At 34.9% G+C, this 25,408-nt stretch overlaps 3 protein-coding genes across 9 annotated transcripts in view; 1 reads left to right on the top strand and 2 right to left on the bottom strand.

The window, feature by feature from the left end:
- The window catches only part of LOC117682163 (tubulin alpha-2/alpha-4 chain), a 7,769-nt gene extending 4,104 nt beyond the window's left edge, over positions 1-3,665 (bottom strand). The window contains exons 1-2 of one of the 2 annotated variants that reach the window (XM_034449208.2): positions 3,506-3,665; positions 138-366 (exon numbers count right to left, since the gene is read on the bottom strand). In XM_034449208.2, the coding sequence (XP_034305099.1) occupies positions 138-366; positions 3,506-3,508 (232 nt within the window). In that variant the 5' untranslated portion in view covers positions 3,509-3,665. Of the gene's footprint in view, positions 1-137; positions 367-2,348; positions 2,556-3,505 lie in introns of those variants that run through there. The other variant, XM_034449207.2, reaches the window with a different exon arrangement.
- A 1,768-nt stretch (positions 3,666-5,433) lies between these two features.
- On the bottom strand, positions 5,434-20,799 carry LOC105335746 (orphan steroid hormone receptor 2). 4 transcript variants are annotated; one of them, XM_066081901.1, is made up of 14 exons: positions 20,696-20,799; positions 17,808-18,109; positions 16,649-16,810; positions 15,564-15,690; positions 14,874-15,053; positions 14,281-14,420; positions 13,739-13,862; positions 13,334-13,494; positions 12,797-12,905; positions 12,008-12,164; positions 11,571-11,710; positions 10,498-10,635; positions 8,204-9,684; positions 5,434-7,126 (listed from the first exon to the last, which is right to left on the bottom strand). In XM_066081901.1, exons 2-13 carry the CDS (start codon positions 18,078-18,080, stop codon positions 9,272-9,274), a joined length of 2,124 nt encoding a protein of 707 aa, XP_065937973.1. In that variant the 5' UTR covers positions 18,081-18,109; positions 20,696-20,799; the 3' UTR covers positions 5,434-7,126; positions 8,204-9,271. The 4 variants fall into 4 exon arrangements, with proteins under 4 accessions (XP_065937973.1, XP_065937976.1, XP_065937975.1 ...); XM_066081904.1 differs by having other exon boundaries at positions 16,697-16,810; XM_066081903.1 differs by lacking the exon at positions 20,696-20,799 and adding an exon at positions 20,442-20,601.
- The window catches only part of LOC105335741 (EGF domain-specific O-linked N-acetylglucosamine transferase), a 132,809-nt gene continuing 128,197 nt past the window's right edge, over positions 20,797-25,408 (top strand). For 2 of the 3 annotated variants that reach the window (XM_066081909.1, XM_034449202.2), the window contains exons 1-3: positions 20,799-20,932; positions 23,654-23,816; positions 24,356-24,453. In XM_066081909.1, coding sequence (XP_065937981.1) covers positions 23,655-23,816; positions 24,356-24,453 — 260 coding nt within the window. In that variant the 5' untranslated portion in view covers positions 20,799-20,932; position 23,654. Of the gene's footprint in view, positions 20,933-23,653; positions 23,817-24,355; positions 24,454-25,408 lie in introns of all 3 variants that reach the window. The other variant, XM_066081910.1, reaches the window with a different exon arrangement.

The following is a 25,408-nucleotide window of genomic DNA, read 5'->3' as shown; positions in this document are numbered from 1 at the left end:
CATGAACTAATTGCAATATATATTATTTCTGTTATGATGAATAACGTCCGAATGAGACGCGACTTCCAAAATGTCACGATGTCAACTATATATGACTGAATTTGCGTCATCTGGCGAGAGTTGGCAAAAAAACATACCCACAACGCTCGGCTCCAGGTCCACATAAATAGCCCGGGGCACGTGCTTCCCAGCGCTGGTTTCGCTGAAGAACGTGTTGTAAGATTCGTCGCCATTGTCTACCATGTTTGGCTTGTCACAGATCAAGTGACCATTTGGGTGAATTCCGTGCTCCAGACAGTAAAGTTCCCAGCATGCATTGCCCATCTGTACCCCAGCCTGGCCCACGTGAATAGATATGCATTCCCTCTAGAAAAGAAACCAAAATTCATCAGGGGTAAAAACAAGCAGATATTAGTACATGTAATGCCATTCATATCCATATGACAAACGCAAACCCAGTGCGTTCGGTATATTACATGTGGAAGTTCCTTATCTTAAAAACTATTATGAATTTATTATCGAGTTTGGGGGTAACAAGATTGAATTCCACAGTTCCTCATTAGAAGTTCATTACTCTTCAGCGATCATGTGCTTGAATGTCTTACAGAAATTGTACGATCAAATTTTTCCGCACACGACACAAAACAAATACCGATAAAAATACTCCAACCGTTTTAACAAATTATTATTTTGATACGTTTTTTTTTCGATACATATTTTTCATGAGTTTGACCCTTGGTTGGTTTTGATTGTCCTCAAATTGTACAGTGTTTGGAGCAAGCGTTTAGAGACGCACACATCTAAAATGAACCTCATCACTATAAAAAGTCGATCAGGTTTTAGGAAAAATCATAAGACTCTGAACCATATTCTATCTCTTTAATTTTTATCAAATAGAAAGAAAAAAAAATATGTTCTCCTGCTTTTGGTGACTTTAAACAAGCATTTGATACAGTCTGGAGAAATAATCTATGGTATAAACTACCAGATATAATAGATTAGGGGGGAAAATGTTCAGAAAGCATGACATCATGCAAACATCAAACTTTTAAAAAATGTTTGAAAAAATAAGCACTTTTATTTTGAAAATCTTAGAGCAAGTCTGCTGTCTTAATAATTTATTTGTATTACTGTAAACAGGGTTATTTTCGCCCAGTGATATTTTCGCCTTTCGACAGTTTGCAAACAGTTTTGCCCCGGCTTGAATTCGCCCACACTAAGTATGGTTTAAAGAGAGGTCATGTGAGACATTTGTATTCGTCCAGTCTTTAACTCGCCCGCCGACAGTGAGGGCGAAATATGGGCAAAAATAAAACGGGGGCGAATATTTCCCTGTATACAGTATCAATTTTTTCTCTGACTTATGCTTATTTACACGTGTATTACTGTGTAGTATTAAAATAGTATATATGATTTATTAAACCCTTGACAATTCAATTAAACGCAAATAACACAATTTATTTTGTACCTCGTGTACCATTGTATTTTAATGGTTTGAGAGAATAAACAAATTGAAATTGTTGTAGATGTTCGTAAATGATATTGTTTTAGGCAAAACAAATTTAATTACCGCCATTAAAATGCATTAGATATAGTAAGGAGGACTTAGTCATTTCCGATTTTAAAATTTGTAAAAATTCAAAACCAATCATAAAAAACTAAATCGACGAATCATTTTGTGTGCTTTTTATCCTTGTCTGGAAACAAATTTCCCGATTGTTGAAAATACACTCATTTAAAATTATCTTATTTTTACAAAAAAAGAAAAAAAAATGACCCGCCGATTTAAAGTACAGTACTACAACCATGTCCTCGCCGTCACCAAAATTTTTAAACAACTTTTAAACTCTGTCCTCAACTCAAATCCTTAAAAGATAAGTGCATTAATTTGCATGGGGTCACACTCCAGACTTGAGGCTGAACATTGACTCGATGAAAGTTGATGACGGTGGGACTATTCCGCATTCGTGCAACGCGTTTCCGAAAATATTTCATGAATTACTCCAACTGTCACAACGAAAAGAAATTAAAGTTATTTATGTTTCAATGTATACATATTTTGCAGCGCAGTTAATCTTTGTTACACATTTCTAATCCGTTAACGTAGAGAATAACATTTAAATTTCCAAATTAAACAAATTATTTCTAAATATAATTAAGTCTGACTCAATTAATTTGACTATTGGTTTGATCCCGATTGTCCTTAAAAAGTTTACAGTACAGTCCGCATTTGCGCAACGATCCCGCAGAGTAACGATTCCGCGAAAATATCCGATAAAAGTACCGAATGGCGACACTCTAAGGTACAATACACAAAATCTCTCGACACCAAACAAAATTAAAGTTACCCGTCCGAATCTCAAATCCGGCGTTCCGTAACATCGAAGGCTGCACATTGTCTTTCTAAAAGAAAACCCCTCAACATTAAAAGCAAAACATCAACCCTGCTCACAACCCGTCATGTCCTGCAAATCTTTGGAGCTGTTATAATTTACATTGTTATAATGGCAGCACCCAAGCAGATGCGTCCATTGTTGCACACCGCCCTGCCTCACTGTTTAATTTATCTTTCTCGGGTTTGAAGTACTAGAGTGCCCAATGTAGACTTGCTGTCGTGGGTTTGGAACAGTGAGACGCACCATCCTCGTTATCTTCTAGGCTCTTTTTTTTGTTTTTATAGAAGACAGTCTGAAGTATTGGAGCAAAGACGCGCCGCGATGTTTTAATAGTCTTATGCAACTTCACATCTGCCATTCAGCGCGATTTACTAAGATCATCAGCATTTTCTCTCTCATTTCAATCTGTTTTTCATCTTCAGAAAAAAAGAGTAAAACAAACTGATGTTTTTTATTGAATGAGTCATTGCGAAAGGGAACGGTTCTATAAGAGCAGACGTTGAATGATGCAGACCCGAACACTTTCTAATTTTACATTTTGTGTGCACGGTGTAATAACATTACGTTATACTCAGATTTCAAGTTATTTACACTTACGTATTAAAGAAGATATTTTATTTTTCATATCATACTGTATTTTATTTACCGGAAGGTAAAACTTTGAGTAAAACGAAAAACGTACTCTTCAAGAAATTTCGTGCTGTTTCCTTGAGTTTTATTGATAGAAATAGCTTCACCTTCTGTTTCAATGATATAAACAGACGAGAACTGAATTGCACACAGCGCGTGCACAGTATCGGCTGCTGATTACAAGACGCTCATAAAACAATGCACTATGCAAAGCAATTACCAATACACGAAAATCGCAAAGATGAAAATGAAAATAAAAAAAAATATTTTAATTAATACACATGTGAATAGTTTTAGTACGCCTCTTCTTCAAATTTCAATCCACGATTTTTAATTTCATCATTTTAAGACTAGGCCTAATTAACCAAATGCATAAGGTATCAAAAAAAACTTTTACTTATGAAATATTACAAAAATCAAAATTTTCTTTTTAATTTATTCGTAATTACAACTGATTATTAAGGAAATGTCCTACGTACCATTGTAATAGTCTTTAATCGTCAGAAACAGGAGGATTCGGTGAGTTTTCTTTGTCCGTTGTTAGTTGGGTGTTCAAGGTACCAAACACAACACCGATCTGACAAGCTTTGTATGCGCGTGCTGGAGATACACCATGACGTCATGCACATGCAGATTTCACTATCTCTATACCGTTTTGTTCACAGCTTCTAGCCGTTCATATCAACGATTTTCACCATCGCTTTTTACAAGCGCGTGATTTTGGTTAAAATGTTTATGGGGACATTTTTTAGATTTCGCAAAAGATATACCGGTCTGGAACTGACAGCGAATTATCCTTAGACATTCATAATTAAAATTGATACCACATTTATATTAAGATTTAGAATATATATGTAAGATACATGTATATCTAATGGACGAACTTCTTCTGTGTATCAAATAAATATCAAATGAATATTTGATTGGCATAAGGATTTACACCGCAAAACTGTTATATAGACTCAGTTTTTTGTATAATAAATAGTTTATAAAATATTTGTTGTACAATTGTTACAAACAAGACCTCGGCGACCAAAATCAAAACATTTATAGCATAAAATTTGGAAGGCTAGATGTGTTTTACAGTATCAAAACTTTGGAGACACAAACTTGATGAAAAGTATTAAAGACAGTGGTGACAAAAATTGCGGGATATAAAGAACCAAATTGGTTCATTTTCCATATTGCCATAATTGTCTGCGATAACACTACGACTTGATTTTGTAATGTTTAGTCCAATACATTTCATCAATGACTATTATGATTAATAAAAGGATCAAATACGGTCGAACGTAATCAAATATATCATAATGTCCTTCGGGCATTATATGGATTTGATCACCCTGACCGTATTTGATCACTTCATAATATACTCAAAGAATGATTTCTTATTTAATATATACACTGTACACAGCATTAAAAACTTAATTGTCCAACACGTTGTGTCAGCATGTGGACTTGTGTGATTATATAGTATTGATGCTTTGCCGACCCTCATGCAGTCCTCTAACTAAATTTATCAAAGTCTTTTCTAGTGGTGTTACAAGATTTTTTTTTTTATATATTATAAATCAAAAGCCAAAAGAAATTTTGATATAATATCCAGATGTTTCACAAAATTAAAGGCATTAAAAAGTCAAATTAAAAGTGCACCTTTCTAGTTTCCTTACGGTGAAGGCGGAGGGGACTCGAGTCTTAATCGCTGTCCGTCGGACATTCTGTCCTTCGTTTTCCAGAATTTTTTCCCGATATGATTATTTTACAACATTCCAGTCTTCAGTGAAAAAAAAACAAGTAAGTTTTTGCAATTGGTGGCCAAAACACGTTTTTGGCACTTATAGCTTTGTAATCATTTCTTTTTTTCAACATTCAAGACCTTGATGGAAAATTGTTAAAGACTTTAGTGGCCAAATTACGAGTTAAGTACATAATTTAAGACTAAGTGCTCGAAGCGTTTTAAAGCAAGCATGGCTCTAAGTTGAGTACCAAAAGACGTACTTGTTCAAATTGACTTTTCCTTCACAGTATACGCATAAAGACCTGCATGGTCAGTCTTAGCTAGCTTTTATTATAATTAAGATTGATATTTCTCTGGTTCAATGTTTTATCTTCTGCGATCTACTTCATTCCAATAATATTGCACATTATCATTATGTACACATTTAAAGCTTTTTAATGTACTAAAACGGCTAAATACCAGAAAGGACTGACAAGGACTGGTGTCAGCAACAGAAGCAATTGAAATTGAAGGGGGGGGGGGCTGTTTTGACTTGAATAAAAGAGTACAATGCTAGCTGCAAATAATTGAACTTCTCCATGTCGGGAATCCATGTTTACACGTTTATAATCCACATATCTTTGCCAGCTAATGAAACAAGCAAAAAAAGAATTTAAAAAAAAAACAAGCAAAGTTTCCAAACTTTTTTTAATATTCACCAAATAACAGAAGAAGAAATATAGTAGTAATACCACCACTTTCCAAATTTTATCTAGTTGATTTATACGGTATGACATACATGTATTTGTTCTATAAACAAAGCAAAAAAGAAACAAAAAAGAAAACGGGAGAAGCCCACTTGACAATGGCGACGAGTCCATTATAAGTTATCTCATTGTAACGGCCTGTCAAACAGACCTAGACAGTTAAAGGAATTCAAACTCTTAAGAAAATTCTGTTTCACAGACATGCACATATATAATTATATAGAAAGCAACAACTCTCCGTGGAAAGAAACTAAGGCGTGTGTACAAGAATTATTGGTGAACCAAATTATTCATTGTAATTTTTCGACCCCCCCCCCCCCTTTTTCTGTCTCCAATATCCGGAATATAAAGGTTCAGAAAATCCCTTTAACTGATGAACTTAAATTTTAGAGAAAGCCTTATACTTACAAAAAAATAAGATATATTTGCATTTCTTTCAGTCAGATTGTTAACATATAAAAAGATTTACTTTTTCCTCTATTTACTTTTAGGCTAGTATTTCTCTTATAGGAAAGACAACTCTGATGTTTTACGGAATTTTCAAAATAACAAGTGACATGTTTTATATGAAAATACTTTGTATGCCAAGATAATTTTTTTTTTCTTAGAAAAAAAATACTACAAAATTATAAACAAATGTGTGGAATGAGATGAAAAAAAGAGAGTAAAATACACGTCATGAATATTGATCGAACCTGCAGTTTCTTTCCAAGGCAGAAGGCCAGATTATACTCATTAGATGAGAATACATGAAGCTACAATCGTCTCTACTCTACCGATGTACGCATAGACAACAGAGATCGTAAACACACACAAACACACGTACGAAACATATAAAACACAAATGGAAATAAGAAAGTTGGCCTCAGATTAATACTTGTGAAATACTTACACAAACATATATGATGACGATATAACATGTAACCATGGCAACACAGTAAACAAACTTGTTTCCATTTTTTTTTCTGAAACATTTTTAGGGGGGGGGGGATTTTAAGAGGGGGACAGGTAGTGGGGCAAAATACTGTCAAGATGCCATATGGCTGAATGCAGTTTGAAAAATTTAAACGGTACGACAAAAATTAAAATTTGATTAACCAGTACAACAGCTGATGCTTTGGGTAATTAAAAATCACAAGAAAAGAAGGGCAACTCTACAGGGCCGTAACCAAATGCATGCTTGACTATTACTCGTGGGATGACAAAATGCTTCATTGCAGTACAACATCATGACAAAGATTGGAAATATGATATTCGTAACAATTGGAAAATCAGTCTCAATTTGTCATAGCACCTTCATAATCTTTTACAACACACTATAAACCAGTAACATATTTCTCAACAATAAAAAGATAAATACTCATCATTTAAACATCTTAATCCTACATCTATAGATAGATTGAAGAAAAAAATTAATTAAAAATGATGAAAATATGGAAGAAAGTATTCATATGATTGAAAAGCGGAATTTTGAAAATTTAAGCGGCCCAAGAAAATGTCGTATTTCATACAATGAATATTTTGTTCAAATATGGCTGATCAGATATAAGACACAACAGCTTAGACAGATAAAATAAAAGCACAGAGAAGAGAACAAATCTATCTATATCTTTCCACTTAACGTAGCTCGCGGGTTTGCTGACGTCACAGTAGGAATCAACGTAAAAAGTTGACCTTCATAGTAAACTAATAGTAATAATAGGCTACATTTTTTTCAAAATGACAAATGAGATATTTTGAAGCATAAAAGGAAATATGTTAAAAATATTACTGTTTATACAAACATTTATTATCATCAAGTGCTGAAAATTTAAAGATGTCACATAAATTGTCACATGTTCCATTTTTGTTTTATGAGTATGAGTGTGCGTTGGAACTTTTCCATTTAGAATCATGTTTTAAAATAGACAAGTAAATCAATTGAACCGTATGCATTAACTTTGCTATTTTTTTTTTACAATTATAACTACCGTAATTTTAACTACCGATCAAATTTTTAAAATTCTTTTGGCTTGAACTAATTATTTTATACGATTACAAACTTTTATTTCAGTAGTTTCCTGGCATTTCTTTTTTTTTGCATTGATTGACTCAGAGTTTCATAAAAACAAAAATAGCAATTTTCTGTATCTTTACTGCCTTACATTAATAGCATTTGTGCATTTGATAACATTCACAATAATGTATAATTAGTATTTACATGTTCCAAAATGTGTTAATCAGCTAGTCTTGGCAGTTAATGCATTTCAATTTTTGGGTTCTCCGACGTAAGGAAATAATGACGTCGGGCTAACGTCGTAATGAAAATATACGGTTTTGAGAAATCTTTTAAATCTTCGAAGTTGTTTTGCCAAAAATTGGCCGAGAACACATACTGATTATTTTTTATGAATTGATTCAAAATTATCTCCTCTGTTATTGTGTTGAGTATAATTAAATTCGTCTGAATCGTTTAAAAGTTTGGAGCATAGTTTTGTAATACGTTTTTCGACTAAGATGTGCATTTTACTATATATTTCATTGAAATGGCGTTGCTTGATTTTATTAATGACACTGTATTTAAAACACGGTAACATTATTACCGCGCAGACGAATCTCAAATAAATTTTAGAAATAAAACTCTGAAACCTATGGATCACGTGAACAAATTTTCGAGGTAGGTTTTCTCACAAGCATGTAAACCCGCGAGCTACCTTAAGTTGGCCATAAAAAAAACCCCCAAAGTTCTCAATGACATTCACACGTATATATCACAACATGTCTTAAATTAAAAAAATATCGAAGAACAAGATAAAAACACAAAATTCAAACAATTCTAAAAGGATTTTCCCACTGAAACAATATTGTCCTGTTTATAAAGATAGGATTTGAATTAAAAAAAAGTTCAATTCAACAAAATCCAAAACATGCAATGACCTGTTAAAAAAAAAAAGTTTCAAAGCACTAAAATATTCTTTGTGTGTTTTTGGTCTTTGTCACAGAGCAAATAAATTGGAACTGTACATAAATTTTAATAGCGTTTGGTGATGGGATGAAAGAATTTTTTTTTTCATTTTCCAGGAATGAAGACAATTTTCTTCATCCCACATCTAGGTCTTTTACAGGAAAAGAATTCTTTAGATAAAAACGTGTTGTATTTCACGAATGAGTAGCACTAAACTGATGTAATATTAAAACCAACAGCATACCATAATGAATTACACATGGATAAATCCAACAGGTTCAAGATGAGTGAAATTCTGTTACATTTTGAAATGCAATAAACGGTACATCTATGCTGATGATGAGAAACGATGAAATGGATCCCACAGAGATTACACCTCATCTATGTCTTGTACATGTTGTATGTAAAATAAATTTTTTTTTACACAAATGTGTCTGCCAATGCATATCAGAGAATAACATGGCCAATTCAAATCCACTGTTGGATACAGGGACAATCTCTCCATCATACCACATTTTTTTTTCAAAAACAACAAATTCCAAACTGCCGTAAGTCTATCTCCAAAAGGAGAAAACTCACTGAAGCTTCCGTCCACATATCACATTGAGTCTCGAATGTTTTTAAACTCTCAATAATTAACAAATAACAAACAACAACTCTCTAACAACAGTTGGATGATGTAATTCCTCTCCTTTAAAATAAATTTTTTTCTTCCTTAATTTTTTTTTCGTTTTTTGATTTTCATGAATATTCTTCCTTCCCTTCATGTATCTCTGTCAATGTAAAAAAAAAATGCTCCATTTAAAAAACCTTGCTGTTATGTCGTCGCAATGGATGTCTGTAGTGCTGAAATTGCCTCTGAAGTCATCTGAGCGGTCGTGATCTGAGGAGAAGCAAACAACATGGACCCCGTGGGGGTGGAGTCCAACCCTGTCCCCTCAGCTGCCCCCTGCAGGCCCTGCCCCGCCATCTGTGAGTTGTATTCGGCGGTCTCCATTCTGAGAATGTATGGAATTATGCTGTCAATTTGAACACTGCCGATCAGGCCGGCGAAAAACAGTTCCTCCATTACGCTGGGACTGAGAGAATGAAGAGCGGGGAGGCGGAGCAATAGTTTGGCTAGGCGGTCAGGATTTGAGGGGTGGGTCTGTCGAACGTGATTGGCCAACTCCCGCTGAGCTCTATCTTGGACCCTCTCAATCTGTGGGGCATTGGGCAGAGACGGAGTATCTGTGAAATATAACTCTATGTAAATGACAAAATTCAGCTGAAATCTTTTCAAAGTCTTATCATAATGCCTATATCTGCAATAAAACAGGTTTTGGACTTTGAAAACAAACATTTCCTCTTCCAGTAAAAATGTAGATTACAAATTATTGTCATTAAAAAAAGTTCATATTTCATGACTACCGGTATGTAAAGGGATAACATTATTTAAACAACAACAACCCCCCCACCCCCCCTTCCCCAATAAAAAAATATTAAGAAAATTTATCTGTAACATTTTCTTCTACCAACATCTATGTAAACATGTATTAAATGCATTTTTATCACTAACTAATTTTTAAAAAATAGTTTACAAGGAACTTCCATAGACAGATCTACAATGTGAATACTGTGAAAAACCATTTGAATTCGTGTTGGCTCAATATTCGTGTGTAGCCCTCCCCACGAATATTGAGCCAACACGAATTCAAATTTAGAAAGAGTGATTTTTCCTATTGAAACTGAAAACTGATGCATCCCCATGAATAAGCAAAAAACCTAAAATCCATGAAATTTGGGTCCCACAAAATTTAATGACTCCACAGTACTGTAAATTCCTTATTTCACGCGAGTACTAAATTCCGCAATTGAACCGTTTTACATCAAATCGCGAGAATATGAAATCGCAAACGCCAAATTTTTATCATAGTTCTATTTAGTTTATATCTATCCGTAAAATAAAAGCAAAATTTTGAAATCTGCGAGATATACTTCTCGCGATTTTACGCAAATATAAATTCCTCGCGATAGATGAGGAATCTACAGTAATCCATTTACCTGGAGAGAACAGGACTAGGGCCTTCAGATAGGCAAACTCCTCTGAGTCTATCTGTAAGGCCTCCAGTGATTGGATGTAGTTCTGAAGCTTCAGAATGTGATCAATCACCAGCTTCACACGCTCCGCCGAGTTCTTGTCTACAAACATCAAATGAGAGATAATTTACAAACTGTCTATACAAATTGACACTCCATTTCATTCAGTTATGCTAAATCATCTTCCCGTAAACATGTGTATTTTGCAAAATTTTTGTGCAAATACGATTCACCTGAATATTTGATTAACAATACTGCACTATTATTTGTAAAAGTTTTATTCTTTTCTTTTAAATAGTATACTATAAACATTGTGACTTATTAGTTTATGAAATGTGACAAAAAGAGCAGAATTTGAACTTAATAAGATTAGAAACAATAGTTCCTTTGAAGTCAAACAGCTATTACCACAAATATTTTGACCCTACTCTGCAACTGATGCCAACTCTTTATACTTAGACCCCCAAAAATTGAACTTTTGACAATCATGCCAAAAAATTCAATGTATAATGTGGCAGGCAGATATTTTAAATCTATTTTCATTGAAAGATATACAAAGGGAAATAACCCAATCTCCATTTTTTAACTTAAAATTGGAAATAGAGTTATTTTTCTTTTCAATGTGGCAATAAAATTGATCAAAATGGCCGCATTTGACACAAATGTAATGCTGGGATTCCAAAGAACCAATATAATTATTTTTTGGTCGTACCTTGTTGGATTGCGGTCTGTAGGTGGTTCAGTACAGCGGTTCATGGTTACTAGCTATAGATTTACCTTGTTGGAGGGCTGTCTGTAGGTGGTTCAGTACAGCTGTTCATGTTTACTACCTATAGATTTACCCTGTTGGAGGGCTGTCTGTAGGTGGTTCAGTACAGCTGTTCATGTTTACTAGCTATAGACTTACCCTGTTGGAGGGCTGTCTGTAGGTGGTTCAGTACAGCTGTTCATGTTTACTACCTATAGATTTACCCTGTTGGAGGGCTGTGTGTAGGTGGTTCAGTACAGCTGTTCATGTTTACTAGCTATAGATTTACCTTGTTGGAGTGCGGTCTGTAGATGGTTCAGTATGGCCATCAGGATGGTGGACAGAGACATGGACTGGGCACACTGAGCCAGGCCCAGGGTGAACAGCTCACTCCAGGACGACTTCACTAGGATCGTCTGGACCTCTTGGCTACAAACAGACAAGATTTACAAATAACTGTCAAGTCACAGAATCCAGACAATGTGCAAAGCTGAAGATTCAATTATATTGCACTTCAAAAATTAATAATTTTTGATAGTTTAAATAAGGGGTTATGTACCGGAAAATTATTATTTATATGGAAGAAATGTTTAGAAAAAAGTTCTTCTCGAGGTCAAGCTAGTGTAATCAAGACACTTTAACCCTCTCCCTTCCAGCCCCCCCCCCCAACCCCTTTCAAGATTTGCCCTTTGATCCTGCATTTGACACAGAGGTGAGAGAACTGACCTTAGAACGTGGAACGCGGGAATGGAGCGTGTCCAGTGCATGGACAGGAACAGGAGGCGGGAAGCAGTCTCACAGATGTAATGCACGTTCAGGTACGCCGGCATGGGCGAGGGGGTGGTCAGGTTGAAAGTAAAATTCTGCTGAGTCAGCACCGGGCCTGGAGAAACAAAAATTTCAACATATCACTATTAAAGCATGTCATTTCACACATACATCTTAATATACTGATTTATCAAAAGATTCGCACTGCAACAAATACAAATTCTACAGATCAAGAAGATTAATTCATATTGTGTACATACTGTTAAATGTTTTTTGACTAATACTGTAGTATGCTTTACAAATGTGAAGGGTAAAATATACCCCCTTTTTTTCAATTCTGTCAATAGCTCAACCAACCCCTACCTAAAAACATGTATGACAAATATAAACCCTTGAAAGTTGAATTAAAAAAAAAAAGGTGATATATAAATACAATTATACTCTCTTGCTCATGATTCAAAGATTTAAGAGATAGATGTTGAAAATATCAGAAAATTATCTTATCTATATATTCTATACTGCATGCATTAATTCATCTCTAAACTAGAGAGCAGGGTCTCCCTCTGTATAACCACATGAAACATTTATTTAGCACTTTCCCCTGGCGTTATTTGAACTTTTCAGCACTGTTTAGCATTTTTTAAATTGGAATAGATCAAATTCAAAGTTAAGATAAACTGCTAGGTCATTGCTATTGCTTTTACTTATGACTCAAATAAAACAGTTGAAGCTTGAGAAGTGACTTACCGTCAACCTCGACTACGATGGAGCTATCTCGGTTGTACTCGGAGCCGAGATCCATGCTGAGGGAGGACTGATCCAGACTACTGTCACACAGAGAGGACTGGTCCAAGGGCTGCAAAAGGAGGGTAATCAGGTCAGTCCATGAAACACACTTATCTGTCATCTATGTGCATCAAAAGGACTCAGACATGAAAACTTGGGATTAGTCATTTTGAATTCATAAAATAGATAAAACAAAAAAACAAAACCCAGTCACATGAATTTGAAGAATGGGTTTAAGGAAGGGTTCAAAAAATTATATGACTGTACAAAATAGGTGATTAAACACTCAGTCATCAATTATAATGTAATTGTTAAAATATCAGCACTTAATCAATTATTATCTCAGTGATGCATAGTGTGAAAGAGGTTTGCTTCACAACAAATCCACCGATTAAAAACATGCATTCACTTTCCTATACATGGAATACATATATTTTTTAAAAATAAATATTTCACTTGCAAATATTTAGGTTTAGAATGAAGATTCCTGATGAGTACCTGAGGCTGGACAGCTTTAGCCAGTGTGTCAAAGGCCTTCGCGGCATTGTTTGATGTGTCGCCTCCTAGTCCCATGTCACCGTTAGACGGGGTCTGATCCTCCTCCGCATTCTTGCTCATTGTGGCTAACGTAGTGACAACATTGGCCAATGTACTCAGATCTATCACAAAGAATAATTCAGTCAGATCTTTCTGTAACAAAGAAACCACAGAGAGAGAGAGAGAGAGAGAGAGAGAGAGAGAGAGAGAGACACACACACACACACACACACACTGTCAACTGTAAATTTGATATCCTCACATGAATCTGTGCATGGAATTGCACATGAAATTGAAGCCCTCACCAAGAAAGAGTTAGATGAAAAAAATTGGAGAGGGCTACATGTATTGCAGGTAGACATTTACCTGTTGTGGTGGAGGCGGGCACTGCCCCTCCCATGATGACACTACCCTGATCTGTGTGGACAATTCTCTCCTGGAGATTCGCCAACAAGTTACTGGCCGTTCTCTGAGCACCAGCGTCTTCTAACTGAAACAATACATTTATACCATGAATGAAACAATACTGGCTTAATAATCACATAGGCTTTAGTCTATCTGATTCTTAGCTTCAAATTTTGAAAAAAAAGAATATACAACGGTGGTAAAATGAATTGTGTGGGACTCTTTAAGAAATCCTCATACAATGTACTGTCAATTTACTATATAATGTAAAAATCTTAGCAGTTTTTAATTTAGCAATTTTATGGAATATAGCTTTAATTAGCCATGGTGGTACTATTGAAATTCAAATCGTAAGTTTTTTTTTTTTTTTTATACCAAATGAAACTTTAAATGTAACTTTTTGCAAGAATCACATTATTCTAATGACAACTGCCTATTCTGTATAAAACAGCAAATGGCATGTACACTGCACATCAAAAACAAGACTAGACCTGGCTACATACTTTGCCTGCAAATGTAGGAAGTGATGCCGAGGGACTGCTGAGATCTTTGCGGATGTAGATTTTCTGTGTAGATGTGGCCACTGTCGCAGGGAACTGTGGTCGCTGTTCTTTCTCTGGAGGCTTCCTCTCTTGCTGTACAGCTGAAAATGGAAAATGTTCACAGGCACATCACAAACCTATCTTGATAAAAATTACAACCAGAAATGCTAATGAAGGGCTTTTGCCCCACGCTTGGCCTCTTTTGGATAAGTGCCAGGACGAATGACCTTGGTCAGTGACCTCAAATTAAGGTCATGACAGACTGTTAGGTCACATGATTCTCTGATATATCTTTTTGTAAAAGCTAAGGACCACATATGATATTGTAATGAGCAGTGTAATACAAAAAGAGTACTCCAAATAATATCATAAACCCTTTTCATCACAAACAAAGTTTACTTTGTTCCAAAAAATAAATAGGACATTAAGATTATCCTGTTCCAAACCATATCTAAAGTTATTTATCTTCAAACTGTTCCTCACAGTCCCCTTGGTTCACAAAACCCCAGTCCCAGTAGAAAAGTACAAACTACAGTGTATATTTATATACTCACATTCTGCTCTCATGCCCACGGCCAGGCACTTCTGGAGTCGACAGTACTGACACCTATTTCTGTGGGGTTTGTTGACCGGACAGTCTTTGTTTCCACGGCACGCGTACCCCAGCTGTTTCCTGATGCTTCTTTTGAAGAACCCCTTACACCCTTCACAACTTGTGCAGCCATAATGACGACCTATGGATAAAAAGGAAAATCAACATCTATGGTGCCAGGGATGGAAGATTTTGCTTAGTTATAAATGTTATTCGTTATTTCTGTCATCTTCACAGTATGTTTCAAACCCAACAGGAATGAAAATCACTTCATTATAAGAGTCAATTCATTATAAGCGTGTTTACTATACATGTAAGTACATGTAAATCTTCCATGTATGTACATGTAAATCTTCCATGTATAAGAAAATTATGACTGATAATAACTCATTAAAAGGTATTGCACTTTAATATCTATGCCTTGATATTTTAAGTATTTCAGCATTATTGTATACCATAATACATTTAGCAACTTGCAGAGAACCTCAGCTTCTAATTTAATTCAGAGGGCACAAACTTCAAGAAAGACACATAGATGCAACACCTAATATCAGTGAAAGCAAAGGACAGAGAGAAAAAAAATGTGATGAAGAATGTAATAACAATGATGATGATGATGATGAGTAGCAATGATAATGATGAAGATATTTACCAGAGGCTTTGTCTCCACACACGACACACGGCTCAAACTTGCTCTCAAATGACGCTTTCTGGACCTTCTCTCGGATTAAGTTTTGTTCATCCCTCAGTCGCTCCAGCCTCTGATTGTGTTGTAGTTCCTACACAAAAAAACAAAATTCTTGCAAATGCCTTAGACGTTTCTCATAGAAAAGACAAAATGCGCCGCAAAAAATTAAAATTGGGCAATATATAATAGAAAAAGTTGCTCTTTGCCTTTCAGTTTAGACATGTCTGTATGTATTAGCTGATGAAGGATTGCTCTAAGAGAAATTTGACATGTCAGTATGACATGAACGCCTCAACAAAACCTAGTTCAAATGCATGTTAAGGAGCAAGTATAAAAAGAGAATCCCAAATACAAAAATCGGCTCGATACATCTAACAATGGTGTAAAGGTAAAGAAATCCTAAAAACTATTTCACAAATCAAGGGCTATAACTCTTCTATAACTATGAACAAAACTCAAATTTTCAGGAAAGACACAACTTTCATCAATTTCTTTACTTTAGACCAAATTGTAAAATTAGGCAATATAATTCAAATGTCACTGTAGGCAATTGTATACCTATATACCCGGGTAGTTGGGCATCAATAACACGCAAGGAAAAAGAGGAAAAAGAACAATGGTTATGTTCAAGAGCTATCACTTCTTCAGCAGAATTCTCAATCAATGATGTACACATTTACCTAGATATCAATCATCAGGCAGTGAACTTGTTTTGCCATGCATTGAATTTCAGTAGACTAGTAAACAATAGCCTCTCAAATAATTAAACCAAGTAATACAGCATCATTTTTAAACATTCATGGGATCTGCAGATGTGGGCTGGTCACATGATCTTTAAGGAAAGATCAACAACCCTAGATCATGTGACCCACCTGCATGAACAGCCTCATGAATAATCTAACGAATGACACCATATTCCTTTTCACTACAACCTCCATTAACACTGAGTCTGACTGTAGCAGCACAAGTTCTCAAGCTGACTTTAAATTCAAGCTCACTTTCAGCTCAAGTTCACTTTAAACTTGAGCTCATCCTTAGCTCAAGCTCACCTTCAGTTTTACAGCCCAGTCTATGGAAGCCAGATTGGCATTAGGCACCTGTATAACTTGTGTGGGTAGGGCGCCTTCCTTTAACTTGGCTGCTAGCTCGGGCGGGGCCATCAGGATCTGTTGCCCGCTGCTGCCGTTAGTACTTGCAGTGCTAGTGGAGGCCTGAAAAAGTTTGGTCAATTTCCACTGTGAATACTGAGTATATCGTTAAATGGGAGTCAATACTATTAGGTTAGTTACTGACTCACTATGGAAATATATTGGGTTGATCAATCTCATAGATGGCGAGGCGAAGCCGAGCCGTCTATGAGATTGATCAACCCAATATATTTCCGTAGTGAGTCAGTAACTAACTTAATAAGTGGTTTGTTTTCCCGAGGACTATCAAGCGACATATTTATTCACAAATAGCGATGATCTATGCAAAGCCATGTACAAGATGCCTAACACCTCGTCCAATTTAACTCATTTAAACTCTTCAAAATTTTCAATCTCACCTTTCAAATACTCTTTAAAAATCTTTGCTTCACCCATGTTCACTTACAATGTTTTGTTGCTATTCAATTTTAAATGTTTTCTCCCTTTCCTCTGCAGAGATCTGAGCAAATTTCGACGCTGCCATTTTGTTCTGCTCCAGACAAAACAATGTGACGTCAATATTCTAAGGGCAACTACTCTAATTTTAAAGAATTTCAAAGGGCAACAACTCCAAGTACTGAACTTACGGCATGCGGTTTATGTATAAATATTATGAAATGTCGAAATGAGTAAGCGAAGCGTCGACCAATGACGGCCATATTGCCTAATATTAATTCTCACAGAACAAATATAGAGATATATGAGGCAATCACGTGCTATTTTTAAACCAATGAAAGTGTGACATTTTAGTCCAAGGGAAAACAAAAGAAAATATTACACAAAAATTGTTTCGATTAAAAGTGGTAAAATTGAAATTTTTGTCAGAAACTGACATGTATCTTAACATTTTCCACTCAAAAGCTGTCACTTTCATTCTTGCCCCTCCCTCCTATCCTTTCCCATTTTTTTTACAGCACAAAGCATAATTTATAATACAAACTTCTTCTTGCCCTGAAATTCAATATGCCTTCAATGTAATAGAGAGATATGTAATGGCACATAACACACCTAAACACATTACCTGTAAATTGGAGGCAAAGTTGACAGGGATCGGGAAGGAGCCAGGCGCTATTGTAATAGTGTGGAGGCCAGACATACCGCCCGCCGCCGTGGAAGAAACCGCGTTAACCACGCTGGACAAACTCCCGAGGCTGGACGGGTTGATGACATGGATGACGTTTTCTGGGGAAATTCCACCCCCTTCCATGATGATGCGACTAGTGGAGACCGAGGACGAAGATGAGGGAGACACAATACTTGAGGTTATATCAGGAGCCCCCTCCTCTGTACTCATCTGATCTTCCAAATCTTCCGCCTAGCCAGCTGCAATGATACAACAACGGAGCAATTAGCACTTGATCTGTTCACATGTATGCAATCAGCATGTAAATGATTCTTTTGCTCAAAATCATCCATCAGTTTTACTGTTTAGGTCACCCTCTGTTAAATATCGAGATGTTATTCTGTGTAGTATCAATATAGTGCTTTGAAATTCATAAGAATTAGCAATAGCAGGAGCCATTAACTGAATTTATGTTGAAGAAGCAAAGAAATTCATTTTATACAAGTCTTTTTCATTATCAGTTTAAGTTAAGTTAAAAGTTTAAGGTGGAATAACACACCTGAAAAAAGTAACTCAAATTAACAGGATTTTTTTTTTATAATGAAAGATATATGATAAATAAACTGTACAAATGTCAAATAAGCAAAAAATTTGAAGTCTGGGGATAAAAATGAATATCTAAAATAATTATTCCAGTAAGTAACAACAAAAGCCCCTGCCGGATTCGAACTCGGGATGTACGGATCACAAGTATGATACTTTATCCACTTGGCTATGGAGTAAGTTATATGCTTCAGTCCATAAAATTCTTTTCATAAAACGAAAAGTCGTTTCGATCAGCGGTCAGCCATTTTGTGATGATGTTTTATTCAACCTTAAGGATTCTCTACACCCTGTGACTTCTACCTTTTATGACAGTATCTCATAACATTGTGATTTTATTGGATTGTAAAACAGTTTCTGTTGCCAAAATCAAGTGTTTATGATAAACACTTTATCTCTGTGGCACAATGGGTGTAGCTTCGGTCTACCAACCCGCAGGTCCCAAATTCAAATATGGCAGGGATTCTTTATTTTCATGAAGAGCAGCAAAATTTAAAAAAAAAATATTTTTTCCCCCAAAATTGAATTTTTTGGGAGTCATTTTTAGGTCAACACATGCTAAAAATCCATGTCATCAAGTAATTTAGAAGAATGGGCTTGTATGCAGATCTTTTCCCAGGTGTGTGTGGGAACCTTAATGACAAACCATTAATTTCCCTTGTTTTATTCCCTGATGACAATAAAAATTGAACGCACACATACTTTTCAATAAAATCTGATTATACACCAAATAATTGTTCCCCGACCACTTTACCCTTTTGAAGTTGAAAAATTCATTTATCTTTAGCAAGGAATTATATAAGTATATTCATGATTTTTTCCTATTATCTCAAATCTACCTTTTTTCTCCTTGCAAATGGTTGTTTCATAAAAAAAAAAATTAATTTTGAAGATCAGTACATGGTACATATTGCTGTTTTAAAAAAAAATAGATTTAATGATTACTGAGAAATAAGAGATCAAATGGTAGAGCTACGAAAATAAATAGATGTGAATTTCCATCGATGAGTAAAGTTTTAAGTCAGTCGTATCATTTTCTACCCCATTTGACTAATTTGTCTATGAGAGAATTATCAGAGGTAAGAAATTCTCTTCATGTTAAATGTAAGTATGAATAAACATGTACAGTAACTGCATGCTGTTTTTTTTTTGTTTAATTTTTTTTTTGCTTGTACTTATGCATTTGCTGAATAATCAATGAAATATAAGCTTGCGTGTGTTTTTCCTCATTTTTTGTTAAAAAATGAAATTTAATTTGCAATTTCTTATTATAATCATTTAAAAAAAGTAGTAATCTAATCAGTATCATTTTAATTTTTATAATGGAATATACGACAAATTCTTGCCAAGGACCATTTCGTGCATTGTTAAGAAAAATGGCCAAACAAAGCACTGGTGAGAAATGGTCCTTGGCAAGAATTGGTTGTATAAATTTCAGTATAGCTCAAAATATAAAACAATATTCTGCCACTTTTCTTTTAAAATATGATTAAACTGTACTGCCTTCTATTAATAACATCAGAATGTATATACATGTATATATCTTTGCAAATGTTAGCTTACTGAAAACTTCTTGTGGAATGTGTTCTTATATACATATATATACATTAGTATGATGTTTCAGTAGTAAAAAATCAATACACAATCCAGACACTAATTAACATAATGTATGCACGTGACCTAGTTCTGTCTCAAGCTCTCTTAGAAAAGGACAAAGGTCGTACAGATGTCGGGCAAAAGGAATATGGCAGAAACTGTAGAAATAAACATGACATTTTAATAATTACGTAAAGATTTAGCTTTAATCCCTTCTCACACCAAAAATGATGTCTGTGCGTATAATTTGTGTGCTATTAACATGATTAAAATACGCACAAACTCGATGACCGCGTAGTTAACACAGGGTAGCGAAAGGTCATGCACTCTTCCCATGTGTTACTGGCCGTGGGGTTATGTTTACAACATACCAAAATGAAAACAACAACATACCGTCGGGGCGACTTGTCAAGTCCGTTGAAATTAAATTACAGACCGAAACATCAAAATACATCAAGATTCTTAAATTCTAGCCATTTTCGGGCAACATTTCTGTCATCTCCGACGAGTTCATCGAGAAATGGCGGCTGCCGAAGCGTTGAAGATCCGGGTTGCAGTGTGAATGAACGTGGAGATGGATTATTGCCCATTTAATCGATTCTGCTTTGTCACGAAATGAACGTTATTGTTGTATAATAAATACATACCTTTGTCTGACAAGTCCCCTGTGTATTTTAAAAATATTATAACTATAGGTTTGATTCCTCCGAATAAAGGTCATAGGTTGTGACCTGTTGTAATAAGAGCCCAATGTCTCGTGATTTTTGATTGGTTGACAATGACATCACGAGCGGGTTTAAGCGCGAGAAATAAAGCGAGAGTTCACTGCGCATTAATTCTACGCAATATAAACAGGAAGTGCTCTGCAAAACATGTGTGGGAAGGTTTGTTATTAATTGTGATTATGAATTAAATTATGTTCTCTAAACTTTTCCTGTGTCTAAATAGAAATTACGAGTACCTGAGAATGATAAAATTCAATTTTACAGAGAGGGACATTATTTTTGATTTTTTGCACAAATGTTCTCTGTGTCAGTCAACTGTCGAGAACGCCCCTGCTAAAAGTTGATGAACACAAATTGTTATCAATTTTAATTAATGCACTATATGACAATGCTAATATGTCATATTGGTTTAGCCAATTGTGCCAGTTCTGCAAGTTCCATTTTTGCGATTATTCTGTTCCAAGATGTCTGTGCACTGCACTATGCAGCCCATTTTTTTTCAATTATTTGCTATTCATATACTCAGTTGCAAGTTTGTTTTCGTTCTTGTTAATTACTCTGGATAAAAGGAGATAAATGTTACCTTTGTATTGATTTCAAACTATTTCTCTGACAGGTTTGTTAATTTTTTTTAAAAAGAACCAAGGTTAGCTTAAACATGTAAAAATCTCAAGCTTTGTCATGGCTGTTGGTCAGATAGACCCCCAGTAACTTTAAGGGCCTGAGCTTATGAGTTAGAATGAATAAGCATGAAATTTATACATTTGTAAGCTTATTAGATAAACATGGTTAATATTTACATCAGGGTTGGACAGGAAATACTGGTCTTGCGAATTATCAGTGGTAAATAGTAGTATTTCCCGTCCCGGTATTTTTACAAACTTGGATATTCTGGGAACTACAAATTTAAGATCTTTATTTGTTTAATTTTCTTAATGTAGAATATGTGTGTAGGAAATAGTATATTTTAAGAGTAAGCATAAAAACACAATTCAGCTTGCTTTGCCGTTTCACTGTCAGCAATATGATTCTTAATTTCACCAGATCATCTATTCCCAAGGACTTCTGTAGCATCTGGAAGTAAGCTTTCGTCCATCTTTTAATTTTGAACCTCAAGTTTTGTGTTTACAAATTTATAATCATTCAAAAAATAAATATAAATTTTACATGAATTTAATTTGCTTTGATCTGCCATATGTTATATATTTATAGTATAGTAAAGATAGTTGCTAGCTGCTCAGGTTAGCGTGATGAGGTTCTTAAGCCTCTGTTAAGTACCATAATTAAAGCATACATGCACAAATTTATTCGGGGGGGGGGGGGGGGGGGGGGTCTGGAACATATATTGTATCTGACAGTCATATAGTTGATTTAAAAATACCTACTGGCAGTACAGGTAAACTTCTGTTTTCGGAGTAAAACTATTTCTAACAAAATATTCGTAAATTTTCTTAAGTACCATATGTCTTCTACGATGAACCCTATAAAAAAAGTACATAAATAACGTGAGTATAGCTGAGTGTCTACTTTTTAATGTGTATAGATAACCCTAATGTCCCAGTTACTGTGAACCACCAACAGATCTTGGCTTCTGAGAAAAGTCACACATCATTGCAGGCACATAAAACATTTAAAACATTTTTCCCTCATGTGTGAAAAAAAATAGAGAATTTCTCCTTTTTTTATGGACAGGTATTGAAACAAAATTTGTAAATTACCTTTTCAGGTCTGCATACATGTACGGTACTTTGAATAGATAGTTTATATGTACCAGTACACATCCATATATATCTTGCAGTATGAGATTTATCTGTAGATTGTTTATATATTTAAACAACGCGCCTCTGTTGACTAATTATTAATTTATTATTCCATTACTGATGAAAGGCTGGGGGGGGGGGGGACTAACATGATAAGTCTCTATCATGGTTTACTGGTCGTTCTGTCTCCACTTCAATTTCTAGATTTTTAGATTTGGTTTTGCGAATAATGATTTCAAACTTTCTGCGTAGCTTCATAATGATCGATGCCTTGCAGATTGACTGTTATTACTTTTAATCAACACGTACCGGCATTTAACATGTTAAATTAATTTCTAAATGTGACTTATTGAACTGTGAATTCCAATAATTGTAAAGGTGGGAAAAGATAGAACAGAACTTTGTCATGCAGATCCAACTGTACTATTCCATCAACACCAGGAATTATCACTCATCAAGTTCGACTTTCATTACTTTTTATTAACAGTTATTGATTATAAAAGTTATTAATGTTTGAAAATCTCTCATATTGGTGTCATCAGGGTAGTGCTAGGCTGGTGCACTACTTCAAGTTTCAGTAAGTTTTAGTTGTGGAAACCTTTTGTAAACAACATGTATCCATATTGTATATGGAGGTTGAAACTATGCAGAAACTTCAAGTTTCAGTAAGTTTCCGTTGCGGAAACCATTTGGATTTTTTGACAGCCAAAGCTTCCGCACTGCGGAAACTTAATGAAACTTTAAGTTTCTGTGCTGAAACCTGTCAGAAACCTAAAGAAACCTTAAGTTTCCACAAAGTTTCCAAAGAGTTTTCGCAGTGCTGAAACCAGATTTTTCATCCAGTGTCAATTCACACAAACGGAGATGTCCGATGATCCTAAATAGACCGAAAGATGATGAAAAAATTAATTTTATTAGACTCATTGAATTAATTTTTTTTTTGGGGGGGGGGGGGGAAGGGGGGCTTGTAGGGGACGTGATATGCTTATGAAACTCTCTCAGAATGCTTTTTCATTTTAATACCTCTATCTAAATAATCTTGCAGTGTGTGATGGCTCTTGTTTACTGTTCATTCATTAATTTATTCAAACATTAATTAATTCATTTATTTATCTTGCAGTATGGGACGGTTCTGGAACAGAATCTATTGGATCCTCTTGGTGTGCCCCATCACCTGTGGATTGGAGGACTTGAACTTGCCTGAGAGTCATTTGTCCTTTTATCTACGAAACCACCGAGAGGTCGCGCAAAGATGTCAACAGGATGAGAGCTGTCCCTATAAGGTGCAAATCCTCAACAAAGATCTATTTACTGTGTACAGGGAAATATTTGCAGCGGTTTTATTTTCGCTCCTTTCGCCCTCTTTGTGAGCGGAAAATTTAAAACTGGGTGAATTTCAATGTCTCAAATTATTTCTCTTTAAACTCAACTGTGTCTGGGCGAATTCAAGATGGGGTGAAACTGTTTGTAAGTATAGAAGGGTGAAAATTATGAGGGGCGAAAATAACGCTGTATACAGTAATCAGAAAGTTGTTGATCACATATTCTAGCCTCTGTATTTTCTTTTTTTACCAAACTTTACAAAATAAAATCTTACCCATTTGTATAATTATTACAGCAGTGTTTGGAAATTAATCTTAATAATGCATGAGAGAAACAATTTGAAGTAAAATATATTGGTACTGATGAAACATCTTAATATGCATTTAATTTTAGGTAGCTCATTTATATAAAATTTCCTACATGCATCCTTAAATTACCTGCCAAAACTAAAGTTTATTTTATATTTTAACTATATTTCCTTGAATTTTGTTTCTGACAGAGGTTTTTAGACGAGAAAAGATGTTGGGGATACGAGGATTTCTGTGACTCGACCAGCCGTCTCAATTCCACTTCCTGTCCAGAGCCGAGTATGGGATGGTAAACTCTATAGCATCAACTACTAACCTTACTGACCATCTCTATTGTTTACAGCCGTTTTTACAATACAAATGATGTCAACAGCTACTTAGTTTATACCAGTATAAACTGAGTTAGTGAAAATTCAAAATGGGTTTTAGACAAATTATACCCATAAACAGCATTAACAGCAAAATTTAAACTTGCCATCTTGCAGATTGATCATATGTGGTCACAATACCGGTACATATAATATTTTGCAAACATTGTCTACTTCTATCAAGCCCATACTATACCTTTTTCATTTAACCGATGAAATAGTGCGTCACATAAAAGTTAAATTTTTAACGCTGGTACATTGTAAAAGACCATAGACTTTGGTTAGTATGTGTGAAACAGAAATTTGACATAAACTTTCCACATTTATTTTTCATTGTCAGCCATTTATTCAGACATTAGTTGAATGAAATCAACAGCACACCTGTCCAAATCTATGCTTGTAATTTAGTATTCTATAGAAACAAGTGTTAAATGTCATTCTTTTTTGATGGGAGAACTAAGTAGTTGCAGTGAACTGAAAGCACACTGTCTAATTAAAATGGCTCAATTACCTTTGATACTTGGTTATCTTCTGAATCATATTAATTATATATTGTCAGCTGCATGTTTTTATATATCCTGCCTTCTTGACAGAACGATAATTATTTTGTTTTCATTGTAAACATGTTTCTAATTAACTTTAAACGTGTTAAATAATTTCCTTTCTTGGTTATGGTTCTTGTTAATATTTCATATTTATTTTGATATGTCTGAAATCTTAGTCCTGAGATAAGAAAAGTTTGAAACCATTAAGTAAATATACTATGAAGTCACCATGTTAATTTTTGTAAACCAATTACTTTTTGTGAAGACTATTTCACAGTCTACAAATTGCAAGTTTATTCAAGCAATTTATACTTCCATTTCTTTGAATTTT

Source organism: Magallana gigas, chromosome 4 (assembly GCF_963853765.1).
Source record: "Magallana gigas chromosome 4, xbMagGiga1.1, whole genome shotgun sequence".
NCBI classification, from domain to species: Eukaryota; Metazoa; Mollusca; class Bivalvia; order Ostreida; family Ostreidae; genus Magallana; species Magallana gigas.
Note: the sequence above shows the minus strand (reverse complement) of the source record. Positions and strands in the feature narration are given on the sequence as shown.